Below are 21,716 nucleotides of genomic sequence, written 5' to 3'. Positions count from 1 at the left end.
TTTTAGAAAGTAATATATCATTTTTTGAAACATCTCAGTGCATACTTCTTATATGAAAATATACACAATTGTATTTCATTCTCCAAAAAAAGGAACAATTAAAAACAAAAGCAAACTAGCCCAAACACAATATATTAGCTGTTGGTTTTTTTTTTTGTTTTGTTTTTTTTTTTTGTTTTGTTTTGTTTTTTTTTTTTTTCTTCTCGTCATCCTTTAAAATTTTTAACGCTACACTTTGTTCAGGTTACACTTTTTTTGTCTTTTTTTTTTTTTTTTGTAAATGTTTTTTTTTTTTTTGTCTTCATGCATTTTACACCTTTATAGCCTTTGAGAATAAATAAGCTCCATTTTGCTTCCACATCTCTAAAAACTGCAGCATTTAACTATTGTCATTTAAATCGTGCAATTTTTTTTGCAACACCCCCTTTTTTAAAAAATGGAAAATATATATATATTTTAAAACTAAACCCTATACAACGCAAAATTTCCAAATTAAAAAAAAAAATTATACACAATTGTAACTGTCAACAGTACAGATGAGCACGAGAAATAAAATTAGATCAGAAACGTATTTATAGAGCACAAAGGAGGGTGTTGGTTTCTTAGATTGTCATTCTTCTCGTTGTCTTTTGAAAATTAGGAGGAGTTTACTGGATACTACAGTTGGGGGGCGGGAAATAAAAGGATAATGACCTGGACCAAAAAAAAAAAAAAAAAATTTAAAATAAAATACCCCCCAAGCCCTCAACAAAATAAAGACCCCCGACAAACCAACCCCTAAAACGGTTTCACCACGACGGTGAAGCTAATGCCGGATCCGACCCGGGGCATCCCTGTTTTTCCCACGAGCCGTACTTGTCCGTAGGGATCGTTGGAGTCCTGTGGGTCCGTGCCCAACCGCTCGCGCTTTTTCCCCTCCAGGGAGATCTAAACCTGCATCTCTCCGTAACCCAGAGCCTTTTTCTGTCTCGCTTTTTGTATTATTATAATTTTTTTTAATTTTTTTTTTTTTTTTTTCCAGGCGCTCAGCTTCAAGGTAGAAGTGTGAACTTGGGAGTCAGGGCATGAAGTTAATGAGCAAAAAATGGGGTTTGGTTGGTTGGTTTTTGGTTTTTGTGGGTTTTGTTGGGTTTTTTTTTCTTGGTTTTCTCCCCTCTTTGGGGTTTGCTCTGCAGCGATGCTCTGACGGTGTCGAGTGCTGGGGGGTCTTCACCGCCTCCTCCCCACCGGGGTCTCCGGAGCAAGTGGCTCTTGCTGGCATCTCCTGCCACGCTGCTTCCCAGCGGAAACCATTTAGTTTTGTATATTCTTTTTTTGCATGAAAAAAAAAAAATTAAAAAAAAAAAAAATGAAACCAATGAGACGTCGTTAATCCCGCCTAATTTCCAAAGCAAGGCCGTGCAAAGAGCTCAGGTGCGTGTCCGGTACCCCGTGGGTCATGGGGGTGTCAGCGTGGGCGAGGGGGGGATCACAGTCCGCAGCGCCAATCCCGCTTTCCGGATGGATAAACGGAGGCGGAGGGAGGGAGATCCGATGATGCCGCCGATGATGCCGCCTCGGGAGCCGAGCATCTCCCCAGCGCGTCATGGTACCCACTGGGGATGGTCGGGGAGGGGGAGGCAGGGAGGGCGGGTTGAACCACACAAAACCTGCCAGGAGCCCCCCCCTCCCCCCTCCCTGCCGCTCCCGTTGCCCACCCGGCAGCACGGGAATGGGAGAGGGAATTCAAACCGGATCGTTCAAAAAAAAAAAAATCAAAATTTTGGATTAAAAAAAACCCACCCTCTTTCGCGGCAGCAATTTGAGATCGCCAAAATTGTCAGGGGGAAATTTCCGCCGGCCCATCTCTCCAGGAAATTCCGCAGGCAGGAATTCCAGGGCAAGGTGCTGGTACCCAGCCACAGCACCCCATCGGCAGCTCCGGGGGTGCTGAGCACCCACCACCCTCCTGTTCTGCCAGGTCTTCGCACCCAAACCCATTCCAGTGCTGGGGAGAGGAGGAAAAGTCAGGGTAGATACTGGATGCGCCGGGTGATTCCACCGCCACACTCGACGTAGCCGGTGGCTCCCGCGCCGCTGAGCCCCACTGGGCAGGATGCGGCCACATTCACCCTCTTTGGCCAGCAATTTTCACCCCATTTTTGGAGGATTTCCTCTTCTCCAACCACTCAAAGTCACCCCGGTTCATTTCATCATCATCAACAACTTTTTTTTTTTTTTTTTTTTGCCTTGTTTTTCCAATTAGAAACTTTGGGAAAAACCGCCTGGATTGGAAAAATGGCTAAAACCCCATCGATTTGCTTGTTTTGCCAACAATCCCAAGAAATCCTTATGCAATACGCCTCGTTTCAATGTGAACCAGACACGGGATGCTTGGAGGGTTCCAGAAGGGATGTAAATCCTACCGTGACTTTTTACTCCTCTCTTCGCACCAGCGCCCGGGCGGGGGGTCCCAAAGCAGCTCCCGGCCCCATCCGCAGCCCCCAGCTCCCGGCTCCGGCTGCCGAAGGGGCCATTTGGCAACGGCAGCATCCAGGCAGGTTTTTGTGCACGCGACGCCCGGGGGGAGCGGGGCCGGGGTTGTCCCGACACAGGCGCTGCAGGGGTGACCAGGCAGCAGGTTGGAACGGGGATGGGGGACCAGCATCCCGGAGAAAGAGCATCCGTGGGGAGAAAGCCCATCCCTAAAGCCTCCGCCAGCCAGGATCGGGCCCTTCTCCTTCCAACCCCCAAGCCCTGAGCTGGCTGCTGCACTTGGGGGTCAGGGCGCTGATGCCCATCCCTGGAAAACCGCCGGAGCAAGCGGCAACATGAGGAAATTCCTTGCGTTTTTCCTTTTTCCTTCCACTCAATCCCTCTGTCGAGACTTGGGCAGATTTTCCGCACGGCTTGCCTTTAGAGGCCTAGAAACCTTCAGGCAATATCCCAAAGGATCACGTCCTTCCATAAAAAGAAATCCTTTCTAACGGAAAGCTTTGGCCCATGTGGAACGGGAATGCATTTTTCCAATCATTTACAAACTGTGCTCGGTCAAACCCCGCAATTTTCTTGAAAAGCGGCGACAACACATCCTTCCTCTCCAAACCTGCTGCGCCCCGGGAGGAACCGAGAACTTTCCCTCTGCATCGGGAAAAGCGAGCGGCGCTTTTCAAAAAACTGGAAAAGATGCTGCCTGCATCTGCTTGTCTGGCAAAAAGGATTAAACTTTCCCAAATCTGCTTTTTACACCCCCCAAGGCACCTTGATGGGACCCCCGGCAGCACAAGCAGGCTGCAGATCCATCGGCACCGCGTGGAATACTGCAGCTGGGCTCTTCCCAGCCAGTTCAGGAAAACCAGTTTAGGAAAGCCTTTTTTTTTTTTTTTTTAAGGAAAACCATCACCTGACAAAAAGCTTTGGGAAAGCTGGATGGTGGCCGAACTGCCCCTCCCGGCACAGGGACCTCGGAGAGCCCAGGCACTGCGTTTTGGGGATGCTCTGTGCCCAGTCTCCCTGCTCTGGAGCCCATCCTGCCACGGATGCTCTTCTCCAGGGATACGGTCCAACCACCTGGTGGGGACCAACACCCCGGGGGTCTCGCTGGTCGGTGGGTACCGATGCCGCCTGGTCCGCCCGCCTGCAGGATGAGTGTGGCCAGGGATTGCTTTTTTTGGCTGCTTTTTTTTTTTTTTTTTTTTTTTTTTGCGAGGACGCAGCGATTTAATTCCCGTGTCCTCCCCTCTCCCCGTCTCCCTGTTGTTCCCCCCGCGCCCGGCTAATCCCGAGCCTGCGGCCCCCGGCCGAGGAGCGCCGTATGTACTGCGTGCGTCGCCTGCTGCGCTAGAATGAATGCCTACAAAAATCCTAAAGCTATTTCTCAGGCAGTTTATGATAAATTTCCCCCCCTCCCCAACCCCAGCCCAGCCCAGAACCCGTTCATCACCCCCGCGCCCCCCCACCCCCCCCCCACCTCCCCCCCCCCCACCTCCCCATCCCCGCTGCGAGCTGGCGGCGTTCCCAGGGGGGACCCGTTATGTGACCCAGGTATCCAACCGCATGCGCTTTACGGAGGGGGTCTCCCCCTCGGGCTCGCCGGTGGGTCGCAGGAGGCCAAGGGATGAGCCGAAATCGGGACGGGCGGGATCATCCCGCTCGCTGCTGCCTTCGTAGGAGCTGGTGTTGCTGCTGAGGCTGTCGACGGCGAGCGGCCGGTGGGCTCGTGCCGGGGCTGGTGGGGGAAGGTGCTGAGCGGGGTGGCAGTGTTTCTTTCCCGATTGGGCGAGACGGGCTCCGACTTGATGCTGATGTTGGGGTTGGTGTTGACAGTCAAAGTGGTGGTGTGGGACAAGTGACTCCCTTGTCTGGGTGGCCGGAGAGGGGGAGGGGGATGAGGTTAGGAGAGGGAGAGGAAGAGGAGAGCAGGAGGGGAGGGAGGGGCAGAAAGGGATGGAGGGGGAGATAACAGGGAGTCTCTCATTATTCATCTTTTTGGTGGCCTTTTACCCTCCAATCCACAGAATTCCTAACCCGCACGCCCCGCAGCTGAAATAATCCAGAATGATGAATCTGGATTAGTTTATGAATCCAGATTCATGATGAATCTGGATTCATAATGAGAATTACGCATTATTAAGACCCCAGAATTCATAATCCACGTGTTCACCGTGACGCATCCCCACTGAGCCAGCAATAGACCCCGCACCACCCTGCGGGCAGCATCCCTCCTGCACCAGCCCCCCCTGATCCAGCCCCCATCCCACCCGCCGTCCCCACAGCAGCCACCCAAGGGCTGGGAGGAGAGGGACAGGCTGTGACACCCCCCACCCCGTGGGCACCCTACGGCTCTGCCCCAGCGTCCCCCCGTGCGCTGCGCAAATCCGGCGCAGGGCTCAGATGGGCAGGTTTCACCAAACCGGGAACCTCTTCAGCCTTTTCCCTACAGCCCAAAATTCCATCCAGGCTTTCGGCATGTCCTGCAGCCCCGCTGGGGCAGGACGTCCCTGCCTGGAAAATGAGCTCCTGGAAAATGGAGAAATGCACGGAACTTGCTGCCCAAAAGCCTGGTGCATCCATCCATCCCCCTGGCACTTGGCGCTGGGGGTGTCCCAGTCTCACTCCTAAATCCTCTTCCAATTCCTGCCTCTTTTGGTCCCACGGTCTCAGTGTGAACGCGGGCAAGTCACTGCCAGCTCGATTTTGGCTAAGATACTCCCCCAAAGCCCTGTGTGTGGACGCTTTATTCCAGCCTAAAAGCAGATCCACTTGGGAAAACCTGGTCCAACACGCAAGCGCACACATCGTTTTTCCTGGAAGTAAATCAATTCCTTTTCGATATTACAAGCTACTCTCCATCCGCCCTGGCGGGATCGCTATTTCCAGCCAACTTATTCTGCAGCACCATCGAACGCATCGAATATTCGAATACATCAAATGCATCGAATATTCTGCAGCGCCACTCTGCCTCCTGCTGGATCCCAGCTCCCGCCCCGGGATCTGAAGAGAGGAATCCTCCTGCTGCGGACAGACAGCAAGGCGCAGCTCTCGGGGAGCATCACTGAGCGCACCTGTCGCCTTGACCTCATCTGGGGACCCCAGGGTCACTCCTGGGACAGCGGGAGGTGGGCGAGAAGGCAGCGGGGGGGGTCACGTTTGGCACCCTGGAAACTCCCCGTTTCCCTCTTTCCTTTTACAGCATCGCCTGAACGGCCCCTGGTACCCGTTTCACTTACATTAAATTTCCTAGTGATACAGGAACCAGGTGCTGCTGCTGCTGCTGCTGCTGCTGTTGTTGTTGTTGCTGCTGCTGCTGCTGCTGTTGCTGTTGCTGCTGCTGCTGCTGCTGTTGCTGCTGCTGCTGTTGCTGCTGTTGCTGCTGCTGCTGCTGCTGCTGCCAGGCAGAGATGTTGCCAAGGGACAGCCCACCAGGTGAGCTGAATGCTGGCAGTGAAGACAACTCAGCGCTCGTCAGCTGATAATCTGGAAAGGAAGGAGCCCTTCAGTCCTTTCAATGTCACCCCCCACTCCAGCAGAGCCCTGAGCCCTGCAGGAAGATGGAGACGCGCTCAGGAGACACAAACCAGCCCCAACATCCAGAATATAAAATCATTCAGGTGACAGAAGACCTTCACGATCACCAAGTCCAACCGTTACCCCAGCACTGCCAAGCCCACCGCTGAACCACGTCCCTAAGCACCGCATCCACGTGGTTCCTAAATACCTCCAGGGATGGTGGCTCCACCACCTCCGTGGGCAGCCCGTTCCGATGCCGGACCACCCTTTCGGGGCAGAAATATTTCCTAGTATCCAAACCGAACCTTCCTTGGTGCAACCTGGGGCCGTCTCCTCCTGCCCCGATGATCAGCCGCCGCGGTGAGCTGCGCGGGGATGCTGCCCGCAGGATGCATCTCTTCGAATCCCAGGATCGTTAAGAGTGGTGTGGGACCTTCAAAGACCACCTAGTCCACCCCCCCCGCAATAAGCAGGGACATTCCTCCTACACCAGGTTGCTCAGAGCCCCGTCCAACTTGACCTTGAACCTTTGCAGCGATGGGGCACCCGCCGCCTCTCTGGGCAGCCCATGCTGGGGTCTCACTACCCTCAGCGTAACAAATTGCTTCCTTACATCTAGTCTTCTCCTAGCTTCAAGAGGACCCCCCACCCCCACCCCTCGCTGGTCACCGTCACCCCCCTAAAGCCCAGCGCTGGCAAACGCAGCCCCATGTCCACATTGGTTCCACTCAGGAAGGTGTGTGGGGTGGGAAAAACCCCACGCAGGAATAGGGCTGGGTATAAACCACACAGCCACGTGTACAACCCCCCCCCCCCCGCGCGGAGCTGGAAAAGCCCGGTAGGTGCTGACCCCCCCCCCCCCCGCCTCCTCCAGCCCCCCCCACTCGTGGGGTCCAGCCCCACGCGCCGTGCCCCCGCGCGGCAGCAGGGGGCGCTCTCCACCCGCCTCCAGCATCCATAGGGATGGAGAGGGGAGATGCTCTTTCCACTCCGGGAGCATCCCGAAGCCCAGCACCCCCAAAATATTTTCTACAAGGTGGGAAATCCTGCGGTGACGCGGCACGGGGCTGGCGAGCGACTGCTCCTCTCGGAGATGGTGAAACGCTCGGTGAGCTTCATCTGCACCTGCTCCAGATCCCCGCAGATCCCCACGGATCCTCAGCGTTCCTCCAACCTCCTTCCCCCTTTCTCTCTGTCCTTTTGATTTCAGCCCTCTTCACCCTAGCGGGGCCCAACTCGCCTGCAGCAGCAGCACCCAAAGGGGCGGCTGCAAAGGTGTTGATGCCAGGCACAGGAATTCTGTAGGAATTTCTGCCCCAGCACCGGGGCTCTCTGCCCCCCACACTTCTTTACCCCCCAGCACCAGCCTTTCTGGTTCTGGAGCTCCTGACACCCACTGGTTACGACAGCCGCCTCCGCAGCCAAGAGCTTGAACCGGAGCCATCCCCTATCTCAGCGCCGTGAACGCTGGGGTTTGACTGAATCAGGCTGCCGAGCAAGCGCAGGGAAGGGCCTGGCCAGCGGGATGCTCGATGCAACCTCATCAGCCTGAAATTGAGCCAATCCCACCCAATTCATAGCTCAGACCTCGAAAGCACAAGCGGCAACAACCCCCGGCTCGGAGGGTGCTCAGGGCAGCTGCCCCTTCTGAGCATCCACACCATGGTCACCCCATCGGTGTCCCCAGCGAACACGGCAGCCACAGACCCCAAGTGGGAACGCGGAAAGACAGAAAATTAAAGCCAGCCAGCTGACCCCCAACCCCCCCTCCCTGCTCCACCCTGAGGGGTAACAGCACAGGGCTCAATTAAAAACTATTTTGGGGATTTGGGCTGTGCACAGGCTGGCTGGTGGACCACACGCCGAGGAGGATTTCCACGCAAGGATGGGACCCTGCTCCTCCGGCAGCAACAAGCACCTTCGGGGTTACACCTACTAATTATCAGAGGGAGTTCCCAACCAGACGAGCAGCTTTTTTGAATTTTTTTTTTTTTTTTCAAACCTTTGGGGGCTTTGGCAGGTTGCAACTACGCAACAACCCCTTTGCTTGGGAAAGCGCAGCCGTAACCATCGCCCGGGGCTGGCTCCAACCCCCCAAGCCCAAATCTGGGAGCAGGCTGGTTTGCATTCTTCCCAAATCTGGGGGGGCCTGACGCTGGTTTTCATTAAGCCCCTGTTACAACATCACCCCCCAGCTCTCCGGAGCTTGCAGATGGGTGGAGCTGTAATTAGGCATCCACCTAAAAGCACCTTCACGGCCTCTCGCGTGACAGAACGCTGCCCTGACACCCCCCCCCCCCCCCCCCGTTGGATATGACAGTGACTTACTATTAATATAACGAGTTTCCCCTTGAGTTTTGATCCTGTGGAACTCCTGGACTCGACCCCACCTTGCAGCAGCGAGGTCCACAAGCTATGCTGGAGTTGCTGGGGGAGAGAGCCAGGCACGTGCTGGTTCTCCATTGCACATCGATTTCCCTCTCCTACAAAATTATCCCTCGGGAAGCTCCTACCCGGGCTGCTCTTACCTGTGTTGTAGGCGGTGGGCATGGCGGAGAAAGGCAGCCCCTGCGTCAGCAAACTCGGAGTAGCCACAGAAACAACCGGTGTGGTTAAAGAGTGAGTTGCTTGGGAGACACCTAACCGCTGCGTGTTCTGCTGGAGAAGCAAACAGAGCGGGAGTTACCACCCAGAATCAGACACTGGTGTCCTCGTGGGTTGTGTGTGTCCCCTCCCCTGACCCCCAAAACCTGCAGCTCCCCCCACCCCCGGCATGCACCAGCCTTTGAGGCAGCCGAGGCTGATCACGGAGGCTGCGGGGCTCAGCAGGATTGATCCCTCGGCCGTTCCTCGTTGCCATAAAGCCACGTGCAAACCACACCAGTTACGGACATCGAGGACTTTGGTGACATTAATTTGCAGGTCACCTGGCAGTGACCTTGGGTCACCTTTCTGCCCAGGGCTGGGCATCACCCGCAAGGACCAGCAACCTCACTGTGTGCGTGCGGGCGGGGAGGGGGAAGACCAGCGGGATGCCTCGGGTTGTATCCTTCTGAGGTACCAAAGAAGATCCAGAGGATGCTCAGGATGCTCCTGCCATTTGCTGGGCTACTCAAAGGGTGACAAAGGTACCGAAGGACACCAGGACCAGCTAACGCAGCGCAGAGCTGACGCATCCTCCTCCCCGCAGCACCGACGAGCCCCTGCCTCTAAGGCAAGCATGAAGATGCTGAGCATCGGTCTCAGGATTTTAAAGGCACTCCGGCATCCTTAAACTTCAAGCTCCAGCGCTCAGCAAGCCGCTGGCTTGGTGCCCTGCTGAGGTTTGGGTGACTCGGGCGTGAGCAGGTCCGGCGTGGAAAAATTCTGCCCTTGGACCAGTGCACGCCAGCCTCCCCCCGTGGTTTTCCAGGCAGTTACGTGGGTGGATCTACGGGTCAGCGCCAGCCCTGTTTACAAGGCAGATAATCCGGGCTGTCTCTGCTGATCTGATTTACATCAGACTCAAGAGGCTTGACTCTAATCTGAAGCACCCCGGCACACGTCACCCCGTGAAGACTGGGGCAGTGCCCAGCTTAAATCACGCCTGGCACGAGGCTGGCTGCATCCCCGAGGGCCATGGCGAGGAGCCTTCCTCCCGGCTCCCAGTCTTCCTCCCAGCTCCCAGTCTCTCAGCTCCCAGTCTTCCTTCCAGCTCCCAGTCTTCCCCCCTGCTCCCAGTCTTCCCCCCAGCTCCCAGTCTCCCAGTCTTCCTTCCAGCTCCCAGTCTTCCCCCCTGCTCCCAGTCTTCCTCCCTGCTCCCAGTCTTCCTCCCGGCTCCCAGTCTCCCAGCTCCCGGTCTTCCCCCCTGCTCCCAGTCTTCCTCCCAGCTCCCAGTGAGGCACCGAGGGCTCCCAGAGCTTTTTAGGGCTGGGCAGTGGTCCACAGCCACGCAGGACTCTGCTGGGCTAAGGCTGGAGGTAACCGCCCCCCCCCCCCCCCGGCCCTTGCCACCTCCGGAGGGGGACAGCACCCCAGCACGCTGGGTTTGCAGCACCCTGCGCCCACACGCTGCCCAGCCCGCGGGTCCCTCCCCGCCACCCAGGGAAGGTGATTACCAGGGCTCTCTAATTGCTAAAGCCTTGGGGCTGTACCAGCAGGTTTTCCTGGCGTGGGTCCTGCTGGCCGTGCCCACTGCCCACAGCTTGGGATGCTGCCAGAAATGCCCTCACGGTGGGCAGGATTCAGCCCCATCCTTCTCCTGCCTGCACCAGACCCCCAGCCAGCCCAGCAGGATGCGACCCACAGCAGGATGCGACCCACAGCCCCATCCCCTCTGCCCGGCTGCCTTGTGGCTTTCCTGGGAAAGCACTGGCATGGGGATGAGCCTGGTAGGGGCGGTGGGATGCTGCCTGATAAGGGGGGTGTGTATCAGCCGCCATGACACCACGAGGCGAACACGGGGATGTCAGACCCGGCTGCGCTGTAGGAAACATCCCAAATTTCATCCCGATTCATGCAGGTTGGAAGTGCTGAGGCGTGCAAGCTGCCCCGCGCCACTCACACGCCGTGCACCTTGCAAAATGCTCCCAAGTTGCAAACTGCTCCCGGTTGCAAACTGCCACTCAGGCTCGTCACAAAAGCATGCAGGCATGCTCCCAGGTGAGCTGGCTTGTCGCCCTAGGCTTGGGGAATGCATCCTGCTCTACCCCTGCCCACGGAGGGATGGGGGACCCCCTCTCTGGACCCCCTAAAAGAGCAAAACTCCGGAGCCTAAAGGTGCCAGGAGCACACGCAGGAGGTTGGCAGGGCAATGCCTGGGGGCAGGAGGTGAAGGGCAGGGGGGCAGGTCTCAGCGGAGGGGGGCAGCTGACTCATCCCGCTGTGTGTAAAGAGGTAGGAGTTGCCATTTCGAGAGAGAGCAGCTCTGGTGTAGAGGTTGAGCAATACGGAGGGAGAGCAAATGTGGGGAGAAGGTCAGCAGAGCAGGGGGGGCGTCTGCCCCAGGCGGGATGAATCCACCCAGCAGCTGCAACAACATCCCCATCCAGCTGTGCTGAGGTCCCTGTCGTCCCCCCTTTTCCCGGATTTTTGTCACCTTCCACCTCCCCGCTGGCTGCCACCTCGGCTCAGGCGCGGGCTGTACTTCACTGCAGGCAAAAAATCAGTGGGGGGGGGGGGGGGCGGAGGGGGGGAGTTAGCTCAGGCTAACAATTAAAACTGTTAATGCCAACCCGGCTGATTTTTTGCCTAAAGCAAGCTGCTCCTCCAGCTCAGAGACAGGCAATGCCCTCTGGCAGCCAGAACGGTGACGAGCAGATGGGGAGGCGGGTGGTGACTGTCTTCGCTCCGCAGATGGGGAAACTGAGGCACGGAGCTGCCGGGAAGGTGGGGGGGGGGGGGCACCAAGCGAGACGGGGGTTTGGGGCATGGAGAGCAGCCGAATTCAAGCCCTGCCAAAACCCTGGCCAATCCTCCCCCTGGCCAAAAGTGTCTCCTTGGAGGCTGCGGGAGTCATTGGCATCCTCCCGTGGTTTTGGAGCTTTTCCCTGGCTGCCTGAGCTCGCATCCTACGGCAGCTCTCGCCCTTTCCTCGCTGCGCTGACCTGGCGCCCATCTGCCCTGCACCAGAATAGCAACAGAAAAAAAAAAAAAAAGAGTGAATCATTGCCACAAACAAGGTGCTATTCACTTTGCTGGCAAGGAAAAAAAAAAAATAATAAAAAAATAAAAATAACAAGGAAAACTGCCCCCCATGCACAAAGGAGGTTTAGGGAGTGCACTAGCCAGCCAGTGGATTTACACAGGCTTTAAATAATATCCTTAACATGGGAAGAGCCTGATTTACTCCCTCTCTCTCCTGCAGTGGCAGTGGGCCAGGGCTTGCCGTGCCGTGAACAGCGGCGAAGCCCCTGGGGCAGCCCCCCGGGCTGACCCCCCTCCCAGGGGAACCAGCGTGGCTCTTTGGCCCCGGTGGAGAACCAGGCACTTTAGCCCTGTCAGCTCCTTTTCCATAGGGAACGTGATTTTCCTAAAAGTGCGTTTTTCTCGGGATCGGGTTTTTTTGCAGCGGGACTGGGCACCCGCATCCTGCCGCGTTCACACGTGAGGGCAAAGGGGTCGGTGTCCCCCCCCTACGTACACCCCACGCCTTCGCCCAGCCAGGGCAGGGCATGGGGACCAAGGGGACAAGCAGCCCACGTCCCACCCCACCACGATGCACGCTCAGCGGGGAACTCACCAGAGCCAAGTGATCCTCCGTCTGCCCGCGGGAGAACAGAGAGAAAACCGAGAGGCACCGTTAACTCCACGGCCTCGCCAACCACCGCGCTGCCGCGCACGCCAGCACCGCGCCTGCACCCGCCACCGGGCACATACGGTGCCCATGGGTCATACTGGTGCCCAGCGTAGGGCACCATTCTGTTTGCACCCATAGGCTTTGCACTGTCCTGTTTGCACCCACGGGCTTTGCACCGTCCTGTCTGCACCAACACGTTTTGCACCCCCCTGTTTGCACCGACAGGCTTTGCACCATCCTGTTTGCACTGACAGGTTTTGCACCATCCTGTTTGCACCAACAGGTTTTGCACCGCCCTGTTTGCACTGACAGGTTTTGCACCATCCTGTTTGCACCAACAGGTTTTGCATTGACGGGTTTTGCACCATCCTGTTGGCACCCACAGGCTTTGCACCATCCTGTTTGCACCGACGGGCTTTGCACCATCCTGCTGGCAGCGACGGGCTTTGCACCATCCTGCTGGCAGCGACAGGTTTTGCACCATTCTGTTTGCACTGACAGGCTTTGCACCGTCCTGTTTGCACCGAGAGGTTTTGCACCGAGAGGTTTTGCACTGACAGGTTTTGCACCGTCCTGTTTGCACTGATGGGTTTTGCACCCACAGGCTCTGCACCATCCTGTATGCACCGATGGGCTTTGCACCGTCCTGTTTGCACCAACAGGTTTCGCACTGACGGGTTTTGCGCTGTCCTGTTGGCACCCACAGGCTTTGCACCATCCTGTTTGCACCAACAGGCTTTGCACCTTCCTGTTTGAACTGACAGGTTTTTGCACTGACAGGCTTTGCACCATCCTGTTTGCACCGACAGGCTTTGCACTGTCCTGTTTGCACCGACAGGTTTTGTACCCACAGGTATTGCCACGCCCTGTTTGCACCAACAGGCTTTGCACCGTCCTGTTTGCACCGACAGGTTTTGCACCAACAGGTTTTGCACCGTCCTGTTTGCACTGATGGGTTTTGCACCCACAGGCTTTGCACCGTCCTGTTTGCACCGACGGGTTTTGCACCATCCTGTTGTCACCTTTGCACCGTCCTGTTTGCACCCACAGGTATTGCACCATCCTGTTTGCATCCAGCCCGGTGCAAACGGGAATTCCAAGTTTCCTCCTGGGGATCTCCCCACCGGCAAGGTCCCGGCCAGCTCCCACTGCTATGGCATGGAATAGGTGCCCACACCAACCTGCTCCAGCACTGAGACCACCCTGCAACCTGTCTGCTGACAGGGGACACGCTCCCACCCCAGTGGTGGCTTTGCAGACCCCGGTGAGGACTCACCAAATGGTGCATTAACCCCTTCCCGCTCTGCGAGGTGATGACTCGTAAATCTGGCTTGCGGCTGTTGGTGGCCAGCTGGGTGCTGTGCGAGGGTGGCGGCGGGGACTTGGCCGGGATGATTTTGCCCAAGCTGCTGCCGTTGGACACGGGAAGGAGACCCGGCGAGGCTCTGGCACTCACGTAGCCATTTCCTGCAGGAAAAAGGGGGGACAGAGAGGAAGGAGGTGAATGCACGGCGGTGGCAAATGCACACACGGCGAGCGGTGCCACCACAGGGCTGCTCCTCCCTGCATCCCCCCAAAACCCTCCCGCACCCCACGCAGGCTCATCCCCAGCCCCCAGGCAGCGCCTGCAGCGGATGCATCCTCCCCATCACAAGCAGGACAACCTGCCCCAGGCGGGGGCAGGGGCAGGGGCAGGGGCAGCGGCGGGGGCAGGCAGGCAGCCCCCAGCTCCTGGGGCAGCTCCCCAACCTGCAGGAACCCACCATCGTTACTGCAATAAGATCCAATAAATATTACAGGCCTGATTTGCAGCAAGGCATCTTTATGCTGCTCCAGCAGGGTACTGGGGCCCTAGCAAGGGGGGATAATTACTGTTACTTTCACTTTTAAGGTCCCTTTATGGTACCAGAGCAGCGAAAAGGGGCTGTGGCAGAGCGAGGACTCAGTTCACTGATCCCACTGCCCCTTTGAAGATCTGAGGTTCCCTCCTCCTCCTCCTCCTGCTGCCCCACTTAAGGATTTTATGTGCAAAGAGAGGGGGGAGGGGGGGGGGAAAGAAGAAAGGAAAGGAAGAAAAAAATTAAAAAGGAAAAGATTTGATGAACATCAGGAAAGGAATAAATTGGATCAGATTACTGTTCTGATGAGGGTTGTGGTTTTTTTTGTGAATAGGCCCCAAAGATAGAAAGGCATTTAGCAATCACCAGGATTCAGCCCTCATATTCATTGCACGTTAGACCAGGAAAAATAGGTCGCTGATTGCATTATTAATCACATCTACCATTGCGCTACATCTGCATTTCAGCAGGCGGCTGGTGGCAGTGACGCCGCAGCCATGGCGCGTGCTCATCGGGGGCCAAGCACCAGGCGCTGCCTCTCCCAGAGCTGTCCCAGTGCTGGACACATCAGTGATGGGGCAAACTGGGCAAGGGGGATGGCCACGCACCCTGGGAACCACGGCTCTGACCCCACTGGTGCTGCTGGGGACCAGTGCTGCTGCCCCACCAGGGTGGCTGGGAGCTGCCCATCAGGGATGCTCGCGGTGGCCCCGTCTTGCAACTCCTGCATCCGTGTCCCTGTCCCCAAAGAGGTGTCCTCCCGGTGCCAAATCACCGTGAGCAGCCGTGCATAAGGCATGTGCCTGGTGCATCAGGTCCCGGGTACCTCCTGCCTCCCCGCACCATGACCTACATGCCTTTGGCTTGCGAGTCCACTGGCTTTTATATTTATTTTTGATATTTATTAATGATGAAGGTGCAAAAAATTCCCCAGGTGCCCTTTGCTACCCATGCAAAAAGCGACGGAGGCAAAGCCAAAAGAAATGTTGAACCCCCTGACATCCTCCTTGCCAAGGTGGCACCGACGTGGATGCACACGCGGCTCTCATGGGGATGCCTCGTGCGCATCAGTCAGGGTGTGGATTGGGGTGGTCCCTGTGCTGAACGGGAGCAGATTTGGGTCCCTGTGCCACCACTCACCCCCCACAAAGGGGCTTCCCATGAAGGCGGCCTTGGGCACTGTCATCAGAAGTCCCCCCAGCCTGGATCTGGCCACCCCCATGAGCTGGAGATGGGAGGGACCCCTCAAAAAGGGCTCCAAAAGCGGAGCACTCAGGGCTGCCTTTGTACCACCCTGATCTGACTTTGAGCCTGGCAGCACCCTGTGCCCTCACAGAGCCGGGGACCCCAGGGACGGTGCACCCCGTGATGTGCAGGCAGGGCGGGCAGGGGGCTTCCCACCCCCAGGGACCCCAGGAACGGTGCACTCCATGGTGTGCAGGCAGGGCGGGCAGGGGGCTTCCCACCCCCAGGGACCCCAGGGATGGTGCACTCCATGGTGTGCAGGCAGGGCGGGCAGGGGGCTTCCCACCCCCAGGGACCCCAGGGAGGGTGCACCCCGTGCTGAGCAGGCAGGACACAGGGATGCAGCCAGCATCGATGCAGGATTGGGCCAGAGGCACCCGGTGGCTGATGACTCAGAGGCAGCAGGTGATCACTTGGTGCTGCAGAGATTGCAAGGGAGGAGGAAGAGGAGGAGGAGGAGGAGGAGGAGGAGGGGGAGGAAGAGATATCCCGGGTACCCCAAAACCGCAAGCACAGTGCCAGAGCCACACTCCCCTCCCACAGCTGGCACGGGGAGCGCCGGGGATGGGGGGGGTGGTCTGGGGACAGTGGGGGTCCTGGGCTGGCTGCGGCCGGGCTGTCCCTGCTCCTCACGCCTGGTTCCTGGAGCAGCAGCAGGAACGCAGGGAATGCTCCGGTGACGTCAATGCTGACATTCACGGGCCCTGCCAAGCTCCCCGCCGCCACGGCTGCTCTCGACAGCTGACGTGGGGGCGAAAAGGGGCCACGAAGGTGGCTGGGGGCTGCGGCACGAAGACCCCTTCCCTCCCCCTTTGGAGGAGCAGCAAAAAATTCCGCACCGGGAGCTGGAAGGGTCCCAGGGAGATGCCAGCCCCACGAGCTGCCCTGGCAGGATTTGGCCCCAGGGACATTCCAGCCCCATGAGCTGCCCTGGCAGGATTTGGCCCCAGGGAGATGCCAGCCCCACCAGCTGCCCTGGCAGGATTTGGCCCCAGGGAGAAATTCCGCCGGTGCTGGCACAGCTGCCGCCCAGCACAGGGAAAAAGTTATTCCCAAGACCAACCGTGGTGCCAGGGCTGGGGACAGCCCCATCCACCCAACCGGTGGGACCCAGTCTCCAAGTGGTTTTAACTGGGACACCACCGAACATCCCACTCCTCCTCCGTGCCACTGGCTGCAGCCCCACCGCAAAAAAAACCCAAGGGGGTGACGAGCTCCGGGATACGGGCTGACTCGGCTCGCCCGGGGATGCTCGGCATCCATCCTGCTCCACCCTGGACCGCAGCCCATCCTGCCCCAGTGGTGCTGGGAGCGGCAGCTGCTTCCCAGCGGGATCCGGGGGCCGGCGTTGGTTTGGGGTCTTGCCCCAGAGCCCTCACCCAGCAGTGCATTAGGTATAATTAGCACGTTTTATAGCCGGGGAGCTCAGCCCCGAGGTCTGAGCCTCGTTAGCACCGAGGTTCTCGTGGTGGAAAAGGACCTTAATGAGTTTTTTTTCTTGGCAGTAAAATTCCTTGATAGGGCTCGAGCGCAACAAGGGATCGGGTGTGAAGCGACTGCCCCCGAGGTCAGGGCTCAGCGTGGGGAGCTGAACCCAGAAATTCCCAAATCATGGTCCCAATCCAGCTCTCCAATCCATTCCATTCCATTCCAATCCAATCCAATCCATAAAAAAAAAATATTGATTTGCAGCTCTCCCAAAAACCCAGGGGAGATGCTGACCCCCCCCAAAACACACCCCTACATCCCCCCTCCTGCCCTGGTCACTGGGGTCTCCACCAAAATCCTCCCTTCTTCGCTGACTGATGGTGCCGAACGGGCAAAGCATAATCCTACGGGAGCGCGGGGAAACTGAGGCACGGGGCGGCAAAGGGAGCCGAGGGCAGGGGGTCCCGAGAGGCAGCGACCCCTCACTTACCCACGGGGCTCGGGCAGGCTCCGTTCGTGTTGTTCAGGTCTCCCCCCAGCATCGCCCCTGCAAAGGAATTGGAAACATGGGGTCACTCGGGAAAAGGGGGAGCATCCCTCCTTTTTTTTTGGGGGGGGGGGGGGCGGGGAGGAAGAGGGTGAGCACGAGGGAGGACGGCAGAGGAAAATGAGCGGTGTCGCCTTCCCAGGGGAGAGATTCCTTGGGCAAAATGAGCAGCGTTCCTGGTGATCAGGTTGGGAAACATTATCCAGGCGGATCCGTTTCCTTTGGGAACGAGCCAGGCGGCACAGGAGCCCGCTCCAAAGGAGGCGGCTGGGAAAACACTGCGGCTATTTTATTCCAAGCCCCCCTTTTGGGGGGGACACGGGGCTGGTGCTGCCGGGGAAGGCAGCCCCAGCAGCAAGACGTGAAACACTATCCACCCCATAATGTTCGCACCGAATGGAAACCAGCCCCGCGCTGCCAGGACGCCGCTACGATTCCGCCTCCCGCAGTCCCAACGCTTGGAAAAGCGCCGCTGCTCCCCGCTGGGCCGGGAAAAACCAGACCAGAGGCCTTTTTATCCCCCAGAAACTCAACGTTTTGCCTTGCCTGCAAGAAGGTTTTATTTTTTATTTTTATTTTTTATTCATTTTAACTTTTTTATAATTTTTTATATTTTTAAATTTTTATTCTTTTATTTTTTAAAATTTTAATTTTTCTTTTCTTTTCTTTTTTATATTTTTAAAGTTTATTTATTTACTTATTTATTTTTTCTTCGCTTTCTGTCTCGTTATTATTTCTGAAAGCCGCCTATTCACAACCCCGGGCTGCCTGGCCACACTGCGGCTGATGATTTCGGCCAACAGCCGGCAAGGAGGCTCCGGAGCTCCAACCGCAGTCATTCCGGAGCCCTGGCTAAGGGAACGAGGAGCCTCCAATCCCAAGTCCCACCTCTAACCGCTGCCCAACCCTTCTCCCCCCCCCCCCAGATGGGGAAACCTGAGACAGAAATCTTTTTTTTGCCTTTTTTTTTTTTTTTTTTCCCCCAGCCCCCCAGCTCTGGGCTTTGGGCTTGCAGTGAGCCCCTGAAGTCGCCGTGCAGGGAAGCGTGGCTGCTTCCCACGTGGGCCCACTGTCAGGGATGCCGGACCACTGTCAGGGATGCCGGGCCACCTTCGGGGATGCTGGTGGTCCCCCAAATATCTGGCAGCTGGAAAAAAGGGCAAGGGGACCCCCAAAATGTGGCAGGTGCGGCGCTGCGGCAGCCGCCCTTTCTTCGAGGGGTGAGGATGCAAAGCCAGACATCCCAACGCCTCCCAAGTCCCGGAGAAGAGATTCCACTGGGATGTGGGGGCTGTGCCCTGCTGCAGGACCCCACTTGCCCCCTCAGACCCCAGTACTCCCCATTCCCAGCCCAATAAACCCCCTTGGCCACCCTTCTCCCGCGCCATCCCCCAGCAGACACTGACCCAACGCTCTGCTTGCATTTGCTTTGGAAACAACACCACAGCTCAAGCGCATTGCTAAAAAAATATATATATATATAAAAAAGGAAAAAAAAAAATCCTTTTAACATGCCCTGGCTCCTATAAACAGGATTTCTTCCGTGTCCCAGGCAGCGAGTGAATGAGACGCAGATGGCCGGACTTGGAACACCTCTGCGCCTGCAACCGCAAAATTATCCCCCTTCGAACCACCGGTCCAGCGCCTTCTGCATTACAACGGCGTCTTTTTTTTTTTTTTTTCTTTTTTTCTTTTTTTTTATATGGCAGAGGGGCCTGCGAGAGGGCAGGGGAGATCCCTGCAGCCCTCCGTGCCCCGGGAGGGCTCCGCCGCCCAGCCTGGAGCAAGACGTTGCGCTTTGGGATCGGTCCTAGAGCAAAGCCCCCCCCCCGCCCCGGCTCAGGTCTGGGGGTCCTGGTACCCCAGTGCTTCCAGCTGGCAGTAAGCAACTAAACTGGCTTCAAACCACAAAAGCTCCTGTTGCATCCCAGCCCAGGCAACTCTCCCTGCTCACTCTGACCCTGGCGGCACCCCCCAGCCCCTCTCCCACCCCTCCAGCCCCTTTACAAAGCCCCCCCTGAGCACACACAGCCTGGCGCCCACCGCCCAGATGTCCGGGGAGGTCACTGTCACCAGGTTCTGCCTTTTGCAGCCCCTGCGATTTTGACAGACCATCTGTGACAACCGAAATAGCAGGCAGGGGCTTTCTGCACGCTATTATTATTTATGATCACACTGGGGGAGAGCCGGGCTGTGGTCACACGTCATGTCCCCCCCTCCTCCTCGCCGCTGCAGGGGACACGGGTGACAACCTGCCCTGCGCTACCCATGGCCGGTCCCTGCTGGAAACGAGACCGCTCCCTCGGATCTGTCAGCAGATCCGTATGAGTAATCGTTGGGTGACCAACTGCAACCAGCAGAGCCCGACTCACAGAAAAGCCCTTTTTAGGCAGCGGTCCCATGTCACCGGAGTGCCACCGGCGAGCGGGATGCTGGCAGCCACCCGGGATGCCGGCAGCCACCCCCAAGCCTGGGAACAGCGCCCGGGGTGACTCATCTCCTTGCGCTGCCCAACCTTGAAACAGATCCCTGCAGGGATCCAGCTCTCCAAAAGCCCTGGGTAAGGCCAGGGATGGGGGGAGGGGTGGGGGGGTCACCCCCAGTTTGGAGCCAAGGCACAAACTGGAGGCATTAACCTCCGGCAGGAGGGCTGGGATAAGCGACCCTGGCAGGATGCTCCTGCCACCCAGGGATGCAGGGATACATCCCAGCTCGGGGTGGGGGTGAACGGAAGCAGCAGGGGTGTCCCCTGTCCCCTGGGATGCCCCACGGAGGATGAGGAGGAGATGGGGTATGAAGGCTCCCGGCATCGCTTACCTGCGCTGGCCGGTCTCTGCGGCAGCCCCGGGGACACGGTGTTTCTCTGCAGCGCCGGCTGCTGCGGCGAAAGGAGTCGGGGGTCCGTCAGCGAGGAGGTGACCAGGGACTGTGTCACCAGCGAGCTGCCCGGGTTGCTGAACTGCAGCGTGTTTTGGTTGGTCACCGGCACCGTCACCGGCATGGCGAAGTTCGGGGCGGGCACTGCGGACTGAACAGAGAGCAGGGGGGTAAAGGGGAGCAGGTGCCCCTCGGAGCAGGGAAGGGGGGGGGCGGTCCGCGCTTTGCAGGCTCGGAGCAAGGGCAGGACTGATCCTGCATCACGGCAGCAACACCCCACTGCTGAAAAAGAGGGGACAGCCCCGGGCCGCCCCCCCAAACCCCTCATTTCATTGCTGAGCTGCAGGGCTGTGCTTGCACCCTGCTTGTGCCGGCATCGGAGGGATGCGCTGGCATCGCGGAGGGATGCACCGGAGCTCAGAGCCCACCCGCGAAAACCGGGAAGAACAACCTGTCGTCAGCTCAGACATGTCAAAGCTTTGCAACCAGTCACTTTGGTCCCCATTTTCAGGCTGTATCTGGCCAGGGGTGGCTGGGAACACCCCCAAGCACGAAGGGGGGCAGCGGCACGGTGCCCTTCATCCCACCGCAGAGGCCAGGCAGCCCATTGGGATTTTACGAGGCTGGTCCTCATCCAGCGGGATGGGAAGGGCCTTCCCAATGAGCTGGCAGGGGATCACCGGTTGGGGCTGGCACTGCTGCTAGCGGCCGAGCATCTGGGAAAAGCTTGATTTTGCTCCCCACAGCCCTCGGGGGGGATGCTGGGATCCATCCTGGCTCCCCACAACCCCTGGGGGGGATGCTGGGATCCATACTGGCACCTCTGGGAGCTGCTGGGAAGGAGGAGGAGCTGACCCCAGGGAAGCAGAAGCATCGCCAAAGCCCTGTCCCTTGGCCACAGGTGGAGGAGCAGCTTCTTCCCCCCCCGCCCCGCCAGCGTCCCCGCTGGAGCCAGCCTCGCCGCGATTATCGCCTGTTTTATGTCACTGATTTGCTCTTCGTTAACCGGAGCGGGCACCTGCTTAGAGGCTTTAGCAGGGGCTTTGCCAAAGTCCCACTTTAATTTGCTCAGGGTTGGAGAGGCAGAGGTGGCCAGCGCTGAGTGGGACCAGTGGGGCTGGTGCTGGGACCCCAGCGAGGGCAGAGGGAGCTGAGCATCCCCCCCTGCAGCAGCGGGGTGGGGGCTGCTGCCCTGCACCCCCACCCCTGCTTCCAGAAAGCTGCTCCTAAATGGGGTGTTTTCCTTTTGGGGGTAAGAGGGGAGGCGGGGAGGAAGGAGTGGGTCGGTGCTCCCCCACGCCTCGCTGCTGGCAACCCTCCCCACCAGCCTCTCAAGGGCATCGTGTCCTTCAGAGACATCCCGTGGCTGCAGCCAAGCTCCCAGGACCCGGCTCTGAGCCTGCGCTGCGGCATCGCTCCGAGGGGACCGGGCTCGGCATCGCTCCGAGGGAACCGGGCTCGGCATCGCTCCGAGGGGACCGGGCTCGGTGTTTCCCAGCCCTTCACACAGAGAAGC

At 58.0% G+C, this 21,716-nt stretch overlaps 1 protein-coding gene across 1 annotated transcript in view; it reads right to left on the bottom strand.

Moving 5' to 3' along the window:
* Positions 1–3,965: 3,965 nt before the first annotated feature.
* Positions 3,966–21,716, bottom strand: part of MEF2D (myocyte enhancer factor 2D) — a 50,040-nt gene continuing 32,289 nt past the window's right edge. The window contains 8 exon segments of the mRNA XM_055697072.1: positions 3,966–4,177; positions 4,180–4,340; positions 5,709–5,955; positions 8,517–8,643; positions 12,209–12,229; positions 13,542–13,732; positions 17,267–17,323; positions 20,141–20,351. Coding sequence (XP_055553047.1) covers positions 4,011–4,177; positions 4,180–4,340; positions 5,709–5,955; positions 8,517–8,643; positions 12,209–12,229; positions 13,542–13,732; positions 17,267–17,323; positions 20,141–20,351 — 1,182 coding nt within the window. The 3' untranslated portion in view covers positions 3,966–4,010.

This window comes from Falco cherrug, chromosome 19, assembly GCF_023634085.1.
Source record: "Falco cherrug isolate bFalChe1 chromosome 19, bFalChe1.pri, whole genome shotgun sequence".
NCBI classification, from domain to species: domain Eukaryota; kingdom Metazoa; phylum Chordata; class Aves; order Falconiformes; family Falconidae; genus Falco; species Falco cherrug.
This window is presented reverse-complemented; position numbering and strand designations above follow the sequence as displayed.